The 22,983-nt window shown below is 39.9% G+C and overlaps 1 protein-coding gene across 1 annotated transcript in view; it reads left to right on the forward strand.

Moving 5' to 3' along the window:
* Nucleotides 1–22,983, forward strand: part of LOC147025255 (ubiquitin carboxyl-terminal hydrolase 17-like protein 6) — a 75,292-nt gene that overhangs the window by 45,982 nt on the left and 6,327 nt on the right. The window contains exon 2 of the mRNA XM_085883678.1: nucleotides 20,025–20,095. Within this exon, the coding sequence (XP_085739804.1) occupies nucleotides 20,057–20,095 (39 nt within the window). The 5' untranslated portion in view covers nucleotides 20,025–20,056. The remainder of the gene's footprint in view (nucleotides 1–20,024; nucleotides 20,096–22,983) is intronic.

A 22,983-nucleotide genomic window follows, 5' to 3' on the forward strand; every position in this document is an offset into this window, starting at 1 on the left:
ATGCAGTAGTTCCAGAGTAAACATTAATTAATATTTTTCCTTCAATCCACGATGGCTGCCAAACGTTGCGTCGTACCTCAAAAGGGGTGAGAACTTTTTATTCGTCATGGAGAGGCGGTCATAGTGGTGGAGTTTCGCCTGGATCTGTTCAGTCCTTTCAGAGAAAAATACGTTTAAAGATATTATTTTTTAATCCAAGATGGCTGACGAACCATGTGACCTATGACATTACAAATTTAAATTCTGCTTCCAACTGGGTATTGGAACACGTTTCTGAAGTTTCGTGTTAATCGGTAAAGGTGCGTTTTTCTATCCAAGATGGCCGCCAAACCATGTGACGTGTGACATCATAATTTTTACCACGCATGCACAGACAAAGGTAGATGATAATTACAAATTTTCGATTCGTTTGGTTAAGCGGTTCCAGAGAAAACATTATTTAATATTTTTCTTAAATCCAAGATGGCGGCCAAACCATGCGACTTATCAATTTTAAATTAACAAACTTATATCGCCTTCCTGTCCTGAATATAGTTCTGAAATCTCCCCTTCATTGGGCCAACGCTTCTGGAGAAGAAGATGTTTGAAGGTTTTCGGGTTTTTTCAAGATGGCCGCCAAACCATGTGACCGATCAAGAACAAATTAACAAACTTGAGAAAGGACCTCATGGGGAATATATGTGTGAAGTTTCGTCTTAATCTGTCTTGCCCTTCTGGAGAAGAAGATTTTTAAAATTTATTCATTTTCAATCCAAGATGGCTGCCGAACCTTGTGACCAATGATATCATAAATTTAAATTCTGCTTTCCATCGTCGACCCGAACAAGTGTGTGAAGTTTCTTGAAAATCGGATAAGGTCTATTTTTCTATCCAAGATGGCCGCCAAACCATGTGACTTCTGAGGTAAAAATTTTTTACCATGTATGCAGACTTGAGGGAGGAAGGCAATTGCAAATTTTCGCTTCGATGGCTTATGAAATACCAGAGAAAACATTATTTAATATTTTTCTTAAATCCAACATGGCGGCTAAACCATGTGACGTATCACTTCGAAATTAACAAACTTGCATCGCATACATGTCACGAATATAGTTGTGAAATCTCGCCTTCATGGGACCAGCGCTTCTGGAGAAGAAGATGTTTGAAGGTTTTAGTGTTTTTTCAAGATGGCCGCCAAACCATGTGACGTATCAACAACAAATTAACAAACTTGAAAGAGAACATCAGGGCGAATGTACGTGTAAAGTTTCGCCTTAATCTGTCCAGCCCTTCTGGAGAAGAAGATTTTTTTTTAATAAACACTAAAAAACAAGATGGCGGCCGAATTACGTCATCGATGACGTCAAGAAAAACATTTTCGTCAGTGATTTTAGGCGTAGATGATGCTCAGAATTTTTCAGATTTTTCCTATACGGCGTTCTACTTGACGAATTTTCACCGGTATATCGCTTCACCTATGACGTCATGAAAAATCACACGTGTTCCCCATAGGGAGCTTAGTAAAATGTATCAAGAGAAAAATTTTTCCATTGCACGGTTTCCGAGATACAGATGTCCAAAGTTTATCGTTTTTCAAGATGGCGCCCGCACCACATGACCAATGACGTCATAATTATAACTTGATTGTGCTATCAAAAAGATACATACTGTGGTGAAAATTTTGTGTCGATCGGACTTAGTATCCCAGAGAAAATGATTTTTAAAGCGAAAAAGGGTGCAAAATGCCGGCGGAAAAAGAAAAATAATAATAAACAGAAGAAAAACAATAGGGTACCCTGTACTGACAGGGTACCCTAACTAGAACTGCCACTTTATAACTGCTGGCAGTGATGACCGGGTACCCAGAAGTGCCTTTGACACAACTGATACAACATGAGACTTAAATCAGAGTCGCAAAGTTTTGCATTGACAGGATAAGCGGTGCCAGAGAAAACATTATTTAATGGTGATAGAAACACAGGCCTGCTTCGAGAGGGCGCGGAACAGACGAGTTGCGAACCGGGCAGCACAAAGCATTCAATTTCGTTAGAACTGGCTTCCAGATTCAAATAATTAAATAATTCTGGCTCCCAAACCGCGTGACCGATCAGGTTGAAATTTTAAACTTTTGTTTCGCATGTCACCTGAATTATAAATTTGAAGCTTCTCATATATAGAGGCAGCCGTTCCAGAGTAAACATTAATTAATATTTATCCTTCAATCCAAGATGGCGGCCAAACCATGTGACTTGTGATGTCATAATTTTCACCACATGTGCAAACACAATGGGAGACTATAAGTGCAAATTTTCGCTTCTCCAGGTTAAGCAGTTCCAGAGAAAACATTATTTAATATTTTTCTTAAAACCAACATGGCTGCCAAACCCTGGGCCCGATCCCGTTGAAATTTCAAACCCACATTCCGCATGAGCGTTCCACCATAAAGGTGATGTTTCACATTTATTGATGCAGTAGTTCCAGAGTAAACATTAATTAATATTTTTCCTTCAATCCACTATGGCTGCCAAACGTTGCGTCGTACCTCAAAAGGGGGTGAGAACTTTTTATTCGTCATGGAGAGGCGGTCATAGTGGTGGAGTTTCGCATGGATCTGTTCAGCCGTTTCAGAGAAAAAGATGTTTGAAGATATTGTTTTTCAATCCAAGATGGCTGACGAACCATGAGACCTATGACATCAGAAATTTATACTCTGCTTCCAACTGGGTATTGGAACACGCACGTGAAGTTTCGTGTTAATCGGTAAAGGTGCGTTTTTCTATCCAAGATGGCCGCCAAACCATGTGACCTGTGACGTCATAATTTTTACCATGCGTGCACACACGATGGTAGATGACAATTGCAAATTTTCGATTCGTTAGGTTAAGCGGTTCCAGAGAAAACATTATTTAATATTTTTCTTAAATCCAAGATGGCGGCCAAACCGTGTGACTTATCAATTCGAAATTAACAAACTTATATCGCCTATATGTCCCGAATATACTTCTGAAATCTGCCCTTCATCCGACCAGCGCTTCTGGAGAAGAAGATGTTTGAAGGTTTTAGGGTTTTTTTCAAGATGGCCGCCAAACCATGTGACCGATCAAGAACAAATTAACAAACTTGAGAAAGGACCTCATGGGGAATATATGTGTGAAGTTTCGTCTTCATCTGTCTTGCCCTTCTGGAGAAGAAGATTTTTAAAATTTATTCATTTTCAATCCAAGATGGCTGCCGAACCTTGTGACCTATGATATCATAAATTTAAATTCTGCTTTCCATCGTCGACCCGAACAAGTGTGTGAAGTTTCGTGAAAATCGGATAAGGTCTATTTTTCTATCCAAGATGGCCTCCAAACCATGTGACTTCTGAGGTAAAAATTTTTTACCATGTATGCAGACTTGAGGGAGGAAGGCACTTGCAAATTTTCGCTTCGATGGCTTATGAAATACCAGAGAAAACATTATTTAATATTTTTCTTAAATCCAATATGGCGGCCAAACCATGTGACCTATCACTTCGAAATTAACAAACTTACATCGCATACATGTCACGAATATAGTTGTGAAATCTCGCCTTGATTGGACCAGCGCTTCTGGAGAAGAAGATGTTTGAAGGTTTTAGGGTTTTTTCAAGATGGCCGCCAAACCATGTGACGTATCAACAACAAATTAACAAACTTGAAAGAGGACCTCAGGGGGAATGTACTTGTAAAGTTTCGCCTTAATCTGTCCAGCCCTTCTGGAGAAGAAGATTTTTTTTAAAAAACACTAAAAAACAAGATGGCGGCCGAATTACGTCATCGATGACATAAAAAAAAACATTTTTGACGATGAATTTTGGTGTAGATGACGGTCAGAATTTTTCAGATTTTTCCCATATGGCGTTCTACTTGACGAATTTTCACCGGTGTATCGCTTCACTTCTGACGTCAAGAAAAATCACACGTGTTCCCCATAGGGAGCTTAATAAAATTCATGAAGCGAAAACATTTTTACCCTAGAAAGTTTCAGAGATACAGAGGTCCAAAGTTTTTCGGTTTTTTCAAGATGGCGCCCGCACCACGTGACCAATGACGTCATAATTATAACGCAATTGTGCTATCAAAAAAGATACATACTATGGTGAAAACTTCGTGTCGATCGGACTTAGCGTCCCAGAGAAAATGATTTTTAAAGTGAAGAAGGGTGCAAAATGCCGGCGGAAAAAGAATAATAACAACTAGAACTAGAACTGCCACTTTATAACTGCTGGCAGTGATGACCGGGTACCCAGTCCGTCCGCCTTTGACACAACTGACACAACGTGAGACTTAAATCATAGTCGCAAAGTTTCGCATTTATCGGATAAGCGGTGCCAGAGAAAACATTATTTAATGGTGATACAACCACAGGCCTGCTTCGAGACGGCGCGGAACAGACGAGTTACGAACCGGGCAGCACAAAGCGTTCAATTTCCTTATTACTGGCGAACAGATTCAAATAATTAAATAATTCTGGCTGCCAAACCGCATGACCGATCAGGTTGAAATTTTAAACGTTTGTTTCGCATGTCGGCTAAATTACAAATGTGAAGTTTCGTATATATAGAAGCAGTGGTTCCAGAGTAAACATTAATTAATATTTATCCTTCAATCCAAGATGGCGGCCAAACCATGTGACTTATGACGTCATAATTTTCAACACATGTGCAAACACGAATGTAGACGATAAGCGCAAATTTTCGCTTCGCTAGGTTAAGCAGTTCCAGAGAAAACATTATTTAATATTTTTCTTAAAACCAACATGGCTGCCAAACCCTGGGCCCGATCGCGTTGAAATTTCAAACCCTCATTCCGCATGAGCGTTCCACCATAAACTTGATGTTTCACATTTATTGATGCAGTAGTTCCAGAGTAAACATTAATTAATATTTTTCCTTCAATCCACGATGGCTGCCAAACGTTGCGTCGTACCTCAAAAGGGGGTGAGAACTTTTTATTCGTCATGGAGAGGCGGTCATAGTGGTGGAGTTTCGCCTGGATCTGTTCAGTCCTTTCAGAGAAAAATACGTTTAAAGATATTATTTTTTAATCCAAGATGGCTGACGAACCATGTGACCTATGACATTACAAATTTAAATTCTGCTTCCAACTGGGTATTGGAACACGTTTCTGAAGTTTCGTGTTAATCGGTAAAGGTGCGTTTTTCTATCCAAGATGGCCGCCAAACTATGTGACGTGTGACATCATAATTTTTACCACGCATGCACAGACAAAGGTAGATGATAATTACAAATTTTCGATTCGTTTGGTTAAGCGGTTCCAGAGAAAACATTATTTAATATTTTTCTTAAATCCAAGATGGCGGCCAAACCATGCGACTTATCAATTTTAAATTAACAAACTTATATCGCCTTCCTGTCCTGAATATAGTTCTGAAATCTCCCCTTCATTGGGCCAACGCTTCTGGAGAAGAAGATGTTTGAAGGTTTTCGGGTTTTTTCAAGATGGCCGCCAAACCATGTGACCGATCAAGAACAAATTAACAAACTTGAGAAAGGACCTCATGGGGAATATATGTGTGAAGTTTCGTCTTAATCTGTCTTGCCCTTCTGGAGAAGAAGATTTTTAAAATTTATTCATTTTCAATCCAAGATGGCTGCCGAACCTTGTGACCAATGATATCATAAATTTAAATTCTGCTTTCCATCGTCGACCCGAACAAGTGTGTGAAGTTTATTGAAAATCGGATAAGGTCTATTTTTCTATCCAAGATGGCCGCCAAACCATGTGACTTCTGAGGTAAAAATTTTTTACCATGTATGCAGACTTGAGGGAGGAAGGCAATTGCAAATTTTCGCTTCGATGGCTTATGAAATACCAGAGAAAACATTATTTAATATTTTTCTTAAATCCAACATGGCGGCCAAACCATGTGACGTATCACTTCGAAATTAACAAACTTGCATCGCATACATGTCACGAATATAGTTGTGAAATCTCGCCTTCATGGGACCAGCGCTTCTGGAGAAGAAGATGTTTGAAGGTTTTAGTGTTTTTTCAAGATGGCCGCCAAACCATGTGACGTATCAACAACAAATTAACAAACTTGAAAGAGAACATCAGGGGGAATGTACGTGTAAAGTTTCGCCTTAATCTGTCCAGCCCTTCTGGAGAAGAAGATTTTTTTTTAATAAACACTAAAAAACAAGATGGCGGCCGAATTACGTCATCGATGACGTCAAGAAAAACATTTTCGTCAGTGATTTTAGGCGTAGATGATGCTCAGAATTTTTCAGATTTTTCCTATACGGCGTTCTACTTGACGAATTTTCACCGGTATATCGCTTCACCTATGACGTCATGAAAAATCACACGTGTTCCCCATAGGGAGCTTAGTAAAATGTATCAAGAGAAAAATTTTTCCATTGCACGGTTTCCGAGATACAGATGTCCAAAGTTTATCGTTTTTTTCAAGATGGCGCCCGCACCACATGACCAATGACGTCATAATTATAACGTGATTGTGCTATCAAAAAAGATACATACTGTGGTGAAAATTTTGTGTCGATCGGACTTAGTATCCCAGAGAAAATGATTTTTAAAGCGAAAAAGGGTGCAAAATGCCGGCGGAAAAAGAAAAATAATAATAAACAGAAGAAAAACAATAGGGTACCCTGTACTGACAGGGTACCCTAATAATAATAACTAGAACTGCCACTTTATAACTGCTGGCAGTGATGACCGGGTACCCAGTCCGTCCGCCATTGACACAACTGATACAACATGAGACTTAAATCATAGTCGCAAAGTTTCGCATTTATCGGATAAGCGGTGCCAGAGAAAACATTATTTAATGGTGATACAACCACAGGCCTGCTTCGAGACGGCGCGGAACAGACGAGTTACGAACCGGGCAGCACAAAGCGTTCAATTTCCTTATTACTGGCGAACAGATTCAAATAATTAAATAATTCTGGCTGCCAAACCGCATGACCGATCAGGTTGAAATTTTAAACGTTTGTTTCGCATGTCGGCTAAATTACAAATGTGAAGTTTCGTATATATAGAAGCAGTGGTTCCAGAGTAAACATTAATTAATATTTATCCTTCAATCCAAGATGGCGGCCAAACCATGTGACTTATGACGTCATAATTTTCAACACATGTGCAAACACGAATGTAGACGATAAGCGCAAATTTTCGCTTCGCTAGGTTAAGCAGTTCCAGAGAAAACATTATTTAATATTTTTCTTAAAACCAACATGGCTGCCAAACCCTGGGCCCGATCGCGTTGAAATTTCAAACTCTCATTCCGCATGAGCGTTCCACCATAAACTTGATGTTTCACATTTATTGATGCAGTAGTTCCAGAGTAAACATTAATTAATATTTTTCCTTCAATCCACGATGGCTGCCAAACGTTGCGTCGTACCTCAAACAGGGGTGAGAACTTTTTATTCGTCATGGAGAGGCGGTCATAGTGGTGGAGTTTCGCCTGGATCTGTTCAGTCCTTTCAGAGAAAAATACGTTTAAAGATATTATTTTTTAATCCAAGATGGCTGACGAACCATGTGACCTATGACATTACAAGTTTAAATTCTGCTTCCAACTGGGTATTGGAACACGTTTCTGAAGTTTCGTGTTAATCGGTAAAGGTGCGTTTTTCTATCCAAGATGGCCGCCAAACCATGTGACGTGTGACATCATAATTTTTACCACGCATGCACAGACAAAGGTAGATGATAATTACAAATTTTCGATTCGTTTGGTTAAGCGGTTCCAGAGAAAACATTATTTAATATTTTTCTTAAATCCAAGATGGCGGCCAAACCATGCGACTTATCAATTTTAAATTAACAAACTTATATCGCCTTCCTGTCCTGAATATAGTTCTGAAATCTCCCCTTCATTGGGCCAACGCTTCTGGAGAAGAAGATGTTTGAAGGTTTTCGGGTTTTTCAAGATGGCCGCCAAACCATGTGACCGATCAAGAACAAATTAACAAACTTGAGAAAGGACCTCATGGGGAATATATGTGTGAAGTTTCGTCTTAATCTGTCTTGCCCTTCTGGAGAAGAAGATTTTTAAAATTTATTCATTTTCAATCCAAGATGGCTGCCGAACCTTGTGACCAATGATATCATAAATTTAAATTCTGCTTTCCATCGTCGACCCGAACAAGTGTGTGAAGTTTCTTGAAAATCGGATAAGGTCTATTTTTCTATCCAAGATGGCCGCCAAACCATGTGACTTCTGAGGTAAAAATTTTTTACCATGTATGCAGACTTGAGGGAGGAAGGCAATTGCAAATTTTCGCTTCGATGGCTTATGAAATACCAGAGAAAACATTATTTAATATTTTTCTTAAATCCAACATGGCGGCCAAACCATGTGACGTATCACTTCGAAATTAACAAACTTGCATCGCATACATGTCACGAATATAGTTGTGAAATCTCGCCTTCATGGGACCAGCGCTTCTGGAGAAGAAGATGTTTGAAGGTTTTAGTGTTTTTTCAAGATGGCCGCCAAACCATGTGACGTATCAACAACAAATTAACAAACTTGAAAGAGAACATCAGGGGGAATGTACGTGTAAAGTTTCGCCTTAATCTGTCCAGCCCTTCTGGAGAAGAAGATTTTTTTAATAAACACTAAAAAACAAGATGGCGGCCGAATTACGTCATCGATGACGTCAAGAAAAACATTTTCGTCAGTGATTTTAGGCGTAGATGATGCTCAGAATTTTTCAGATTTTTCCTATACGGCGTTCTACTTGACGAATTTTCACCGGTATATCGCTTCACCTATGACGTCATGAAAAATCACACGTGTTCCCCATAGGGAGCTTAGTAAAATGTATCAAGAGAAAAATTTTTCCATTGCACGGTTTCCGAGATACAGATGTCCAAAGTTTATCGTTTTTTTCAAGATGGCGCCCGCACCACATGACCAATGACGTCATAATTATAACGTGATTGTGCTATCAAAAAAGATACATACTGTGGTGAAAATTTTGTGTCGATCGGACTTAGTATCCCAGAGAAAATGATTTTTAAAGCGAAAAAGGGTGCAAAATGCCGGCGGAAAAAGAAAAATAATAATAAACAGAAGAAAAACAATAGGGTACCCTGTACTGACAGGGTACCCTAACTAGAACTGCCACTTTATAACTGCTGGCAGTGATGACCGGGTACCCAGAAGTGCCTTTGACACAACTGATACAACATGAGACTTAAATCAGAGTCGCAAAGTTTTGCATTGACAGGATAAGCGGTGCCAGAGAAAACATTATTTAATGGTGATAGAAACACAGGCCTGCTTCGAGAGGGCGCGGAACAGACGAGTTGCGAACCGGGCAGCACAAAGCATTCAATTTCGTTAGAACTGGCTTCCAGATTCAAATAATTAAATAATTCTGGCTCCCAAACCGCGTGACCGATCAGGTTGAAATTTTAAACTTTTGTTTCGCATGTCACCTGAATTATAAATTTGAAGCTTCTCATATATAGAGGCAGCCGTTCCAGAGTAAACATTAATTAATATTTATCCTTCAATCCAAGATGGCGGCCAAACCATGTGACTTGTGATGTCATAATTTTCACCACATGTGCAAACACAATGGGAGACTATAAGTGCAAATTTTCGCTTCTCCAGGTTAAGCAGTTCCAGAGAAAACATTATTTAATATTTTTCTTAAAACCAACATGGCTGCCAAACCCTGGGCCCGATCCCGTTGAAATTTCAAACCCACATTCCGCATGAGCGTTCCACCATAAAGGTGATGTTTCACATTTATTGATGCAGTAGTTCCAGAGTAAACATTAATTAATATTTTTCCTTCAATCCACTATGGCTGCCAAACGTTGCGTCGTACCTCAAAAGGGGTGAGAACTTTTTATTCGTCATGGAGAGGCGGTCATAGTGGTGGAGTTTCGCATGGATCTGTTCAGCCGTTTCAGAGAAAAAGATGTTTGAAGATATTGTTTTTCAATCCAAGATGGCTGACGAACCATGAGACCTATGACATCAGAAATTTATACTCTGCTTCCAACTGGGTATTGGAACACGCACGTGAAGTTTCGTGTTAATCGGTAAAGGTGCGTTTTTCTATCCAAGATGGCCGCCAAACCATGTGACCTGTGACGTCATAATTTTTACCATGCGTGCACACACGATGGTAGATGACAATTGCAAATTTTCGATTCGTTAGGTTAAGCGGTTCCAGAGAAAACATTATTTAATATTTTTCTTAAATCCAAGATGGCGGCCAAACCGTGTGACTTATCAATTCGAAATTAACAAACTTATATCGCCTATATGTCCCGAATATACTTCTGAAATCTGCCCTTCATCCGACCAGCGCTTCTGGAGAAGAAGATGTTTGAAGGTTTTAGGGTTTTTTTCAAGATGGCCGCCAAACCATGTGACCGATCAAGAACAAATTAACAAACTTGAGAAAGGACCTCATGGGGAATATATGTGTGAAGTTTCGTCTTCATCTGTCTTGCCCTTCTGGAGAAGAAGATTTTTAAAATTTATTCATTTTCAATCCAAGATGGCTGCCGAACCTTGTGACTTATGATATCATAAATTTAAATTCTGCTTTCCATCGTCGACCCGAACAAGTGTGTGAAGTTTCGTGAAAATCGGATAAGGTCTATTTTTCTATCCAAGATGGCCTCCAAACCATGTGACTTCTGAGGTAAAATTTTTTTTACCATGTATGCAGACTTGAGGGAGGAAGGCACTTGCAAATTTTCGCTTCGATGGCTTATGAAATACCAGAGAAAACATTATTTAATATTTTTCTTAAATCCAATATGGCGGCCAAACCATGTGACCTATCACTTCGAAATTAACAAACTTACATCGCATACATGTCACGAATATAGTTGTGAAATCTCGCCTTGATTGGACCAGCGCTTCTGGAGAAGAAGATGTTTGAAGGTTTTAGGGTTTTTTCAAGATGGCCGCCAAACCATGTGACGTATCAACAACAAATTAACAAACTTGAAAGAGGACCTCAAGGGAGATGTACTTGGAAAGCTTCGCCTTTATCTGTCCTGCCCTTCTGGAGAAGAAGATTTTTTTTAAAAAAACACTAAAAAACAAGATGGAGGCCGAATTACGTCATCGATGACGTCAAAAAAAACATTTTTGACGATGAATTTTGGTGTAGATGACGGTCAGAATTTTTCAGATTTTTCCCATATGGCGTTCTACTTGACGAATTTTCACCGGTGTATCGCTTCACTTCTGACGTCAAGAAAAATCACACGTGTTCCCCATAGGGAGCTTAATAAAATTCATGAAGCGAAAACATTTTTACCCTAGAAAGTTTCAGAGATACAGAGGTCCAAAGTTTTTCGGTTTTTTCAAGATGGCGCCCGCACCACGTGACCAATGACGTCATAATTATAACGCAATTGTGCTATCAAAAAAGATACATACTATGGTGAAAACTTCGTGTCGATCGGACTTAGCGTCCCAGAGAAAATGATTTTTAAAGTGAAGAAGGGTGCAAAATGCCGGCGGAAAAAGAATAATAATGCGTAATAATAAACAGAAGAAAAACAATAGGGTACCCTGTACTCACAGGGTACCCTAACTAGAACTGCCACTTTATAACTGCTGGCAGTGATGACCGGGTACCCAGTCCGTCCGCCTTTGACACAACTGACACAACGTGAGACTTAAATCATAGTCGCAAAGTTTCGCATTTATCGGATAAGCGGTGCCAGAGAAAACATTATTTAATGGTGATACAACCACAGGCCTGCTTCGAGACGGCGCGGAACAGACGAGTTACGAACCGGGCAGCACAAAGCGTTCAATTTCCTTATTACTGGCGAACAGATTCAAATAATTAAATAATTCTGGCTGCCAAACCGCATGACCGATCAGGTTGAAATTTTAAACGTTTGTTTCGCATGTCGGCTAAATTACAAATGTGAAGTTTCGTATATATAGAAGCAGTGGTTCCAGAGTAAACATTAATTAATATTTATCCTTCAATCCAAGATGGCGGCCAAACCATGTGACTTATGACGTCATAATTTTCAACACATGTGCAAACACGAATGTAGACGATAAGCGCAAATTTTCGCTTCGCTAGGTTAAGCAGTTCCAGAGAAAACATTATTTAATATTTTTCTTAAAACCAACATGGCTGCCAAACCCTGGGCCCGATCGCGTTGAAATTTCAAACCCTCATTCCGCATGAGCGTTCCACCATAAACTTGATGTTTCACATTTATTGATGCAGTAGTTCCAGAGTAAACATTAATTAATATTTTTCCTTCAATCCACGATGGCTGCCAAACGTTGCGTCGTACCTCAAAAGGGGGTGAGAACTTTTTATTCGTCATGGAGAGGCGGTCATAGTGGTGGAGTTTCGCCTGGATCTGTTCAGTCCTTTCAGAGAAAAATACGTTTAAAGATATTATTTTTTAATCCAAGATGGCTGACGAACCATGTGACCTATGACATTACAAATTTAAATTCTGCTTCCAACTGGGTATTGGAACACGTTTCTGAAGTTTCGTGTTAATCGGTAAAGGTGCGTTTTTCTATCCAAGATGGCCGCCAAACTATGTGACGTGTGACATCATAATTTTTACCACGCATGCACAGACAAAGGTAGATGATAATTACAAATTTTCGATTCGTTTGGTTAAGCGGTTCCAGAGAAAACATTATTTAATATTTTTCTTAAATCCAAGATGGCGGCCAAACCATGCGACTTATCAATTTTAAATTAACAAACTTATATCGCCTTCCTGTCCTGAATATAGTTCTGAAATCTCCCTTCATTGGGCCAACGCTTCTGGAGAAGAAGATGTTTGAAGGTTTTCGGGTTTTTTCAAGATGGCCGCCAAACCATGTGACCGATCAAGAACAAATTAACAAACTTGAGAAAGGACCTCATGGGGAATATATGTGTGAAGTTTCGTCTTAATCTGTCTTGCCCTTCTGGAGAAGAAGATTTTTAAAATTTATTCATTTTCAATCCAAGATGGCTGCCGAACCTTGTGACCAATGATATCATAAATTTAAATTCTGCTTTCCATCGTCGACCCGAACAAGTGTGTGAAGTTTATTGAAAATCGGATAAGGTCTATTTTTCTATCCAAGATGGCCGCCAAACCATGTGACTTCTGAGGTAAAAATTTTTTACCATGTATGCAGACTTGAGGGAGGAAGGCAATTGCAAATTTTCGCTTCGATGGCTTATGAAATACCAGAGAAAACATTATTTAATATTTTTCTTAAATCCAACATGGCGGCCAAACCATGTGACGTATCACTTCGAAATTAACAAACTTGCATCGCATACATGTCACGAATATAGTTGTGAAATCTCGCCTTCATGGGACCAGCGCTTCTGGAGAAGAAGATGTTTGAAGGTTTTAGTGTTTTTTCAAGATGGCCGCCAAACCATGTGACGTATCAACAACAAATTAACAAACTTGAAAGAGAACATCAGGGGGAATGTACGTGTAAAGTTTCGCCTTAATCTGTCCAGCCCTTCTGGAGAAGAAGATTTTTTAATAAACACTAAAAAACAAGATGGCGGCCGAATTACGTCATCGATGACGTCAAGAAAAACATTTTCGTCAGTGATTTTAGGCGTAGATGATGCTCAGAATTTTTCAGATTTTTCCTATACGGCGTTCTACTTGACGAATTTTCACCGGTATATCGCTTCACCTATGACGTCATGAAAAATCACACGTGTTCCCCATAGGGAGCTTAGTAAAATGTATCAAGAGAAAAATTTTTCCATTGCACGGTTTCCGAGATACAGATGTCCAAAGTTTATCGTTTTTTTCAAGATGGCGCCCGCACCACATGACCAATGACGTCATAATTATAACGTGATTGTGCTATCAAAAAAGATACATACTGTGGTGAAAATTTTGTGTCGATCGGACTTAGTATCCCAGAGAAAATGATTTTTAAAGCGAAAAAGGGTGCAAAATGCCGGCGGAAAAAGAAAAATAATAATAAACAGAAGAAAAACAATAGGGTACCCTGTACTGACAGGGTACCCTAACTAGAACTGCCACTTTATAACTGCTGGCAGTGATGACCGGGTACCCAGTCCGTCCGCCTTTGATACAACATGGGACTTTCTGCAGATGACAGTCGCAAAGTTTGGCATTGAAAGGATAAGCGGTGCCAGAGAAAACATTATTTAATAGTGATACAAACACAGGCCTGCTTCGAGACGGCACGGAACAGATGAGTTACGAACCGGGCAGCACAAAGCATTCAATTTCGTTATTACTGGCTTCCAGATTCAAATAATTAAATAATTCTGGCTCCCAAACCGCGTGACCGATCAGGTTGAAATTTTAAACTGTTATTTCGCATGTCACCTGAATTATAAATCTGAAGTTTCGCATATATAGAGGCAGCGGTTCCAGAGTAAACATTAATTAATATTTATCCTTCAATCCAAGATGGCGGCCAAACCATGTGACTTGTGATGTCATAATTTGCACCACGTGTGCAAACACGATGGTGGATGATAACTGCAAATTTTCGCTTCTCCAGGTTAAGCAGTTCCAGAGAAAACATTATTTAATATTTTTCTTAAAACCAACATGGCTGCCAAACCCTGGGCCCGATCGCGTTGAAATTTCAAACCCTCATTCCGCATGAGCGTTCCACCATAAACTTGATGTTTCACATTTATTGATGCAGTAGTTCCAGAGTAAACATTAATTAATATTTTTCCTTCAATCCAATATGGCTGCCAAACGTTGCATCGTACCTCAAAAGGGGGTGGGAACTTTTTATTCGTCATGGAGAGGCGGTCATAGTGGTGGAGTTTCGCCTGGATCTGTTCAGCCGTTTCAGAGAAAAAGACGTTTGAAGATATTGTTTTTCAATCCAAGATGGCTGACGAACCATGTGACCTATGACATCAGAAATGTATCTTCTGCTTCCAACTGGGTATTGGAACACGTACGTGAAGTTTCGTGTTAATCGGTAAAGGTGCGTTTTTCAATCCAAGATGGCCGCCAAACCATGTGACGTGTGACATCATAATTTTTACCAAGCGTGCATACTGCCTGCTAGATGATAATTACAAATTTTCGATTCGTTTGGTTAAGCGGTTCCAGAGAAAACATTATTTAATATTTTTCTGAAATCCAAGATGGCGGCCAAACCATGTGACTTATCAATTCGAAATTAACAAACTTATATCGCCTTCCTGTCCCGAATATAGTTCTGAAATCTCCCCTTCATTGGGCCAACGCTTCTGGAGAAGAAGATGTTTGAAGGTTTTCGGGTTTTTTCAAGATGGCCGCCAAACCATGTGACCGATCAAAAACAAATTAACAAACTTGAGAAAGGACCTCATGGGGAATATATCTGTGAAGTTTCGTCTTCATCTGTCTTGCCCTTCTGGAGAAGAAGATTTTTAAAATTTATTCATTTTCAATCCAAGATGGCTGCCGAACCTTGTGACCGAGGATATCATGAATTTAAATTCTGCTTTCCATCGTCGACCCGAACAAGTGTGTGAAGTTTTGTGTAAATCGGATAAAGTCTATTTTTCTATCCAAGATGGCCGCCAAACCATGTGACTTCTGAGGTAAAAATTTTTTACCATGTATGCAGACTTGAGCGAGGAAGGCACTTGCAAATTTTCGCTTCGATGGCTTATGAAATACCAGAGAAAACTTTATTTAATATTTTTCTTAAATCCAACATGGCGGCCAAACCATGTGACCTATCACTTTGAAATTAACAAACTTGCATCGCATACATGTCACGAATATAGTTCTGAAATCTCGCCTTCATTGGACCAGCGCTTCTGGAGAAGAAGATGTTTGAAGGTTTTAGGGTTTTTTCAAGATGGCCGCCAAACCATGTGACGTATCAACAACAAATTAACAAACTTGAAAGAGGACCTCAGGGGGAATGTGCGTGTAAAGTTTCGCCTTAATCTGCATAGCCGTTCTGGAGAAGAAGATTTTAAAAAAAAACACTAAAAAACAAGATGGCGGCCGAATTACGTCATCGATGACGTCAAAAAAACATTTTCGTCAGTGATTTTTGGCGTAGATGATGCTCAGAATTTTTCAGATTTTTCCCATATGGCGTTCTACTTGACGAATTTTCACCGGTATATCGCTTCACCTATGACGTCACGAAAAATCACACGTGTTCCCCATAGGGAGCTTAGTAAAATGTATCAAACGAAAATTTTTTCCATTGCACGGTTTCCGAGATACAGATGTCCAAAGTTTATCGCTTTTTTCAAGATGGCGACCGTACCACGTGACCAATGACGTCATAATTATAACGTGATTGTGCTATCAAAAAAGATACATACTATGGTGAAAATTTCCTGTCGATCGGACTTAGTGTTCCAGAGAAAATGATTTTTAAAGCGAAAAAGGGTGCAAAATGCCGGCGGAAGAATAATAATAATAATGCGTAATAATAAACAGAAGAAAAACAATAGGGTACCCTGTACTCACAGGGTACCCTAATAATAATAATAAACAGAAGAAAAACAATAGGGTACCCTGTACTCACAGGGTACCCTAATAATAAACAGAAGAAAAACAATAGGGTACCCTGTACTCACAGGGTACCCTAATAATAAACTAGAACTGCCACTTTATAACTGCTGGCAGTGATGACCGGGTACCCAGTCCGTCCGCCTTTGATACAACATGGGACTTTCTGCAGATGACAGTCGCAAAGTTTGGCATTGAAAGGATAAGCGGTGCCAGAGAAAACATTATTTAATAGTGATACAAACACAGGCCTGCTTCGAGACGGCACGGAACAGATGAGTTACGAACCGGGCAGCACAAAGCATTCAATTTCGTTATTACTGGCTTCCAGATTCAAATAATTAAATAATTCTGGCTCCCAAACCGCGTGACCGATCAGGTTGAAATTTTAAACTTTTATTTCGCATGTCACCTGAATTATAAATCTGAAGTTTCGCATATATAGAGGCAGCGGTTCCAGAGTAAACATTAATTAATATTTATCCTTCAATCCAAGATGGCGGCCAAACCATGTGACTTGTGATGTCATAATTTGCACCACGTGTGCAAACACGATGGTGGATGATAACTGCAAATTTTCGCTTCTCCAGGTTAAGCAATTCCAGAGAAAACATTATTTAATATTTTTCTTAAAACCAACATGGCTGCCAAACCCTGGGCCCGATCGCGTTGAAATTTCAAACCCTCATTCCGCATGAGCGTTCCACCATAAACTTGATGTTTCACATTTATTGATGCAGTAGTTCCAGAGTAAACATTAATTAATATTTTTCCTTCAATCCAATATGGCTGCCAAACGTTGCATCGTACCTCAAAAGGGGGTGGGAACTTTTTATTCGTCATGGAGAGGCGGTCATAGTGGTGGAGTTTCGCCTGGATCTGTTCAGCCGTTTCAGAGAAAAAGACGTTTGAAGATATTGTTTTTCAATCCAAGATGGCTGACGAACCATGTGACCTATGACATCAGAAATGTATATTCTGCTTCCAACTGGGTATTGGAACACGTACGTGAAGTTTCGTGTTAATCGGTAAAGGTGCGTTTTTCAATCCAAGATGGCCGCCAAACCATGTGACGTGTGACATCATAATTTTTACCAAGCGTGCATACTGCCTGCTAGATGATAATTACAAATTTTCGATTCGTTTGGTTAAGCGGTTCCAGAGAAAACATTATTTAATATTTTTCTGAAATCCAAGATGGCGGCCAAACCATGTGACTTATCAATTCGAAATTAACAAACTTATATCGCCTTCCTGTCCCGAATATAGTTCTGAAATCTCCCCTTCATTGGGCCAACGCTTCTGGAGAAGAAGATGTTTGAAGGTTTTCGGGTTTTTCAAGATGGCCGCCAAACCATGTGACCGATCAAAAACAAATTAACAAACTTGAGAAAGGACCTCATGGGGAATATATCTGTGAAGTTTCGTCTTCATCTGTCTTGCCCTTCTGGAGAAGAAGATTTTTAAAATTTATTCATTTTCAATCCAAGATGGCTGCCGAACCTTGTGACCGAGGATATCATGAATTTAAATTCTGCTTTCCATCGTCGACCCGAACAAGTGTGTGAAGTTTTGTGTAAATCGGATAAAGTCTATTTTTCTATCCAAGATGGCCGCCAAACCATGTGACTTCTGAGGTAAAAATTTTTTACCATGTATGCAGACTTGAGCGAGGAAGGCACTTGCAAATTTTCGCTTCGATGGCTTATGAAATACCAGAGAAAACTTTATTTAATATTTTTCTTAAATCCAACATGGCGGCCAAACCATGTGACCTATCACTTTGAAATTAACAAACTTGCATCGCATACATGTCACGAATATAGTTCTGAAATCTCGCCTTCATTGGACCAGCGCTTCTGGAGAAGAAGATGTTTGAAGGTTTTAGGGTTTTTTCAAGATGGCCGCCAAACCATGTGACGTATCAACAACAAATTAACAAACTTGAAAGAGGACCTCAGGGGGAATGTGCGTGTAAAGTTTCGCCTTAATCTGCATAGCCGTTCTGGAGAAGAAGATTTTAAAAAAAAAAACACTAAAAAACAAGATGGCGGCCGAATTACGTCATCGATGACGTCAAAAAAACATTTTCGTCAGTGATTTTTGGCGTAGATGATGCTCAGAATTTTTCAGATTTTTCCCATATGGCGTTCTACTTGACGAATTTTCACCGGTATATCGCTTCACCTATGACGTCACGAAAAATCACACGTGTTCCCCATAGGGAGCTTAGTAAAATGTATCAAACGAAAATTTTTTCCATTGCACGGTTTCCGAGATACAGATGTCCAAAGTTTATCGCTTTTTTCAAGATGGCGACCGTACCACGTGACCAATAACGTCATAATTATAACGTGATTGTGCTATCAAAAAAGATACATACTATGGTGAAAATTTCCTGTCGATCGGACTTAGTGTTCCAGAGAAAATGATTTTTAAAGCGAAAAAGGGTGCAAAATGCCGGCGGAAGAATAATAATAATAATGCGTAATAATAAACAGAAGAAAAACAATAGGGTACCCTGTACTCACAGGGTACCCTAATAAACATAAGAAAAACAATAGGGTACCCTGTACTGACAGGGTACCCTAATAATAATAATAATAATAATAAACAGAAGAAAAACAATAGGGTACCCTGTACTGACAGGGTACCCTAATAATCCATCCATCCATTGGGACCATACTCTGTGCAGAGCATTGGTGCTGTCTTAGCAGTCTGCTGAGCTATTGGACACAATCCTGGACAGGTCGCCACTCCAACGCAGGGTACCAGCAAGCTGGCACTCATTTTGCCGACCTCAGAAGGATGACGGGCAGAGTTAACCCCACCTGGTATTAATTCAACAGACAAGTGGGATTTGAACTCAGGATCCAAGGATCCCAAACCCACCACCCTAACAGCAGGCATAATCACAATCATCCATCATCAACAATCATTCATCATCCTTCATCCACAATCATCCATCATCTTCCATCATTCATCCTCCATCATCCATCATTCTCATGACACATTGTGTGCATGTGTGAAAATCATTGAAAAAATAGAAAAGGCCTGGCCAATTTCCGCCAGTGTTGGGGATATCCAGGGTCAGGTCTTGGACACAGAAAAATACCCCTCTCCTGTGAGTGGGGAGAGTGCACTTATGATTTCCACCTGTGCTGTGTCAATCCTGGCTGGCTGTGCCAATCCATATTAAATTTAGCATATGTGCTGGGGCTACCCAGGGTCACATCATGGATACAAAAGTTAACCCCCCCAACCTCACAAGGCAATTCTCCATGTGTTTGTGTTTGCACATCCAGCTTAACAAAACAGCCGGCTATAGCTCTGTGCATCAGTCATTGTAAACGGATGTCATTGTCATAGTTAAAAGTAGGATATGGGAATATCTCAAAAAACTCGTTTGTCCATCATGTTCTCTCTCCCTTGCAACTACTGTACATAATAAACATCGTTGTCCCACTCTGATTAAATCCTTCATGTAGTTAACTGTTTGTTTTGTTTGCCACTTTGCAGTGAGGTGCAACACATGTGAGAAGGTATCGACGATGCTTGAGCATTTCCAAGACATATTTTTGGACATTCAGGTATTGATGCGCTTTCCACCTTTAAAAACTGCCATTAGTTTCTTCGTGTTCAGTCTGGTGTCTTCTGTCCGAACACTCATTGTCCCAATCAAAAATCTCATCATTTTCTCCTGAAATCTCCTTGCCATTTTCACTCCGTTTCTAAAGGCCCGGTCACACCTTGACGTTTTAGCCAACGTATGCCGATTTTTGAATTTTTTTTCTAAAACGCTGGCACACGTTGAATACGTTATGGGTAAGTTTTGATAACATTGAGAGTACGCTGAAAAACACTGCCATACGTCGTTGTACGTTGGCTTTAAACGTTGTACTTTTTGGTTGTCCTCAAATTTTTTCATGCTTGAAATTTCACGACGTATGCCGGCGTATGACTCACACGTTCCGCTACGCTGGCCACAAGTTGTATGCACGGTCTGCGATTGTTGACAGACGTCAACACATGCTACTTATAAGTTAATCATAAGTTGAGACACGCCGAGGTAATGTTTAGCGTACCCGAAACTTATTTCTAACCTATGATTAACGTGTTGTTGGCACGTTACGCGATCGTTGCCACACATCGACAGACGTTACTTTTACGTTACTCATAGGCTGAAAGACGTCGGTATAATGGATCGTCCTTGCGTCAGCGTCCACGGCCACGGCCAGGACACTTATTTGCAGCATTCTTCAAACTTTTCTTCGGCATGACGAGGATGTTCACACTTCGATGTCTAGCTTGGCTATGATTCCAATTGTCCATCGGCAGCGTCTATTTAAAATAGTCGAGTTTGAGCGTTTTAACACGTTCAGAAGAAACGCTTCAAATTTCCAAACCCCAGCGTTAAAAAACAAAGGCGAGTGACAGCAATTTAAATCGTTCATTGTAAACAATGAAAATAGTTGAGTGGTACTGTTTAAGAGTCGTTGAGTGTAAAAAAAATCCAATTGTTGAGCGCAAGCGTCTACTTTCAATAGTGGAGTTTGAGCGATTTAGCACGTTCAATAGAAACGATTAAAATTTCCGAGCGCCAGTGTCAAAAAACAAATGCGAGTGACAGCAATTTAAATCGTTCATTGTAAACAATGAAAATAGCTGAGTGGTACCGTTTAAAAGTCGTTGAGTGTAAAAAAAAATTCCAATTGTTGAGCGCAAGCGTCTACTTTCAATAGTGGAGATGCAGCCATTTAAATCGTTGAGTGGCAGCCCATGAATAGCAAACCCCACGTCACCGGCAAAAATAAACTGCCGCACGATATGGATAAGTTAGGCTATCGTTGGGCATAGTTTGTGAACGCCGGCTTCACGATAATTATTCGTTGGTATATCGTATCTATAAGTTATCGAAGCACTCTATGCACATTATTAGTTCATTGTGCATTTGTCCAACCCGTTATGAATAGACCTAAATCGTAAAAAACAAGCCATAGCTCATTGTTGAAAAAGCCCCATAAAAAAATTAGCCGCGAAGAACTTCGAACAATGGTGAAAAGATGTCTCCTACCTGTGGACACGCGGACGCAAGGACGATCCATCATAACCCACACCCTCCCCCTCACACTCACCTACTACTGCCAACATGAACAAACTACTACTAATACTAATACTGATACTGATACTGTTACTGCTGACATGGACATCGACTCAAAAAGGACTCGAAAACATTGTTGGGTTCCCCTTTTATGAGCAGCATTTTTATATACCAATTCCCAAAATCGCTGGGAACACGTCTTTATATGGCAGTTGTAAGCTAGAAACACGTTAATTTATTTTTTTTGTCGACCGGAAGACGTCATTGGAATACGTCTACATACGTCGATGTGTGTTGGGACTACGTAAAGAATTGGTTCAAAGCACGTCAAACATAAGTTCGAAATAAGTTTCACGTAAAAAAGACATTACCGCGACGTGTTTCGACTTATGAGTAGCTTATAAGTAGCCTTTGTGGACGTGTGTAAGCGTCCGCATATCGTGTGTAAAACTTATCCCCATCGCATGCGGAACGTGTGTCATACGCCGAGTACGTCGTAAAATTTTGAACATGTTTAAAATTTCTTGACGTACTCTACTTACTACGACGTATGATAGCGTACTTTAGCGTTCTACTCACGTATACCAAACTTACTCGTACCGTATTTGACGTGCCCCAACGGTTTAGACACATTTTTCTTAGGTCGGCATACGCTGGCAAGATCGCCAAGGTGTGACCGCGAGGTTGACACTTCCATTTCTATGGCAGTTATGATTCGAATCGTTGTGCGTCAGCCTTTTAATAGGCTACGTCACGACATCGTCGGCGATGCGTGCAACGGTCTATGCCTAAGTTAGACTATCGTTGGGCATCGGTTGTGTAGGCCGACAACAGGTTCAGCATTCATTGGTATAAGTTATCGATAACACAACGAAACGTTCTGTGTCCGTTACCAATGCGTAATACATAAGACCAAGTCGCTATGAATACGTCCGAATCTTTAAAAAAAACATCAAAAGTTCAACGTAAGCCAGCGTTTTACATACATTTTAATACGTTGCCATCGCTGGCTAAAACGTCAAGGTGTGACCGGGCCTTAATATCTGTTGAACATTTTGAAGAAACTAAGTTTTAATTTTTTTTATTAAATCACTCCATCGTGCCAATGCCTTTGTAGTTCTGTGAAAGGTAATATTAAATGATCGCGACCCCATTCCTTAGCCGGTGTCGGGAAGTGTTTAGATTTGTGTGGGATATGTTGCAGTGATTATTATTATTTTGTGCTTTATCCATGAGACTTACTCTGAATAAATTCCTTTGGACATTCATTTCATCAAACACTAATTGATATTGCTCAAGCGGCCTTATTTTTTAGCTCGCCTGTTCGAAGAACAGAGAGCTATAGCGATACCTCCGGCGTGAGCGTCATCATGAGCA

This window comes from Eptatretus burgeri, chromosome 6 (genome assembly GCF_056783735.1).
Source record: "Eptatretus burgeri isolate ZD-2024b chromosome 6, Ebu_testis_v1, whole genome shotgun sequence".
NCBI lineage: Eukaryota > Metazoa > Chordata > Myxini > Myxiniformes > Myxinidae > Eptatretus > Eptatretus burgeri.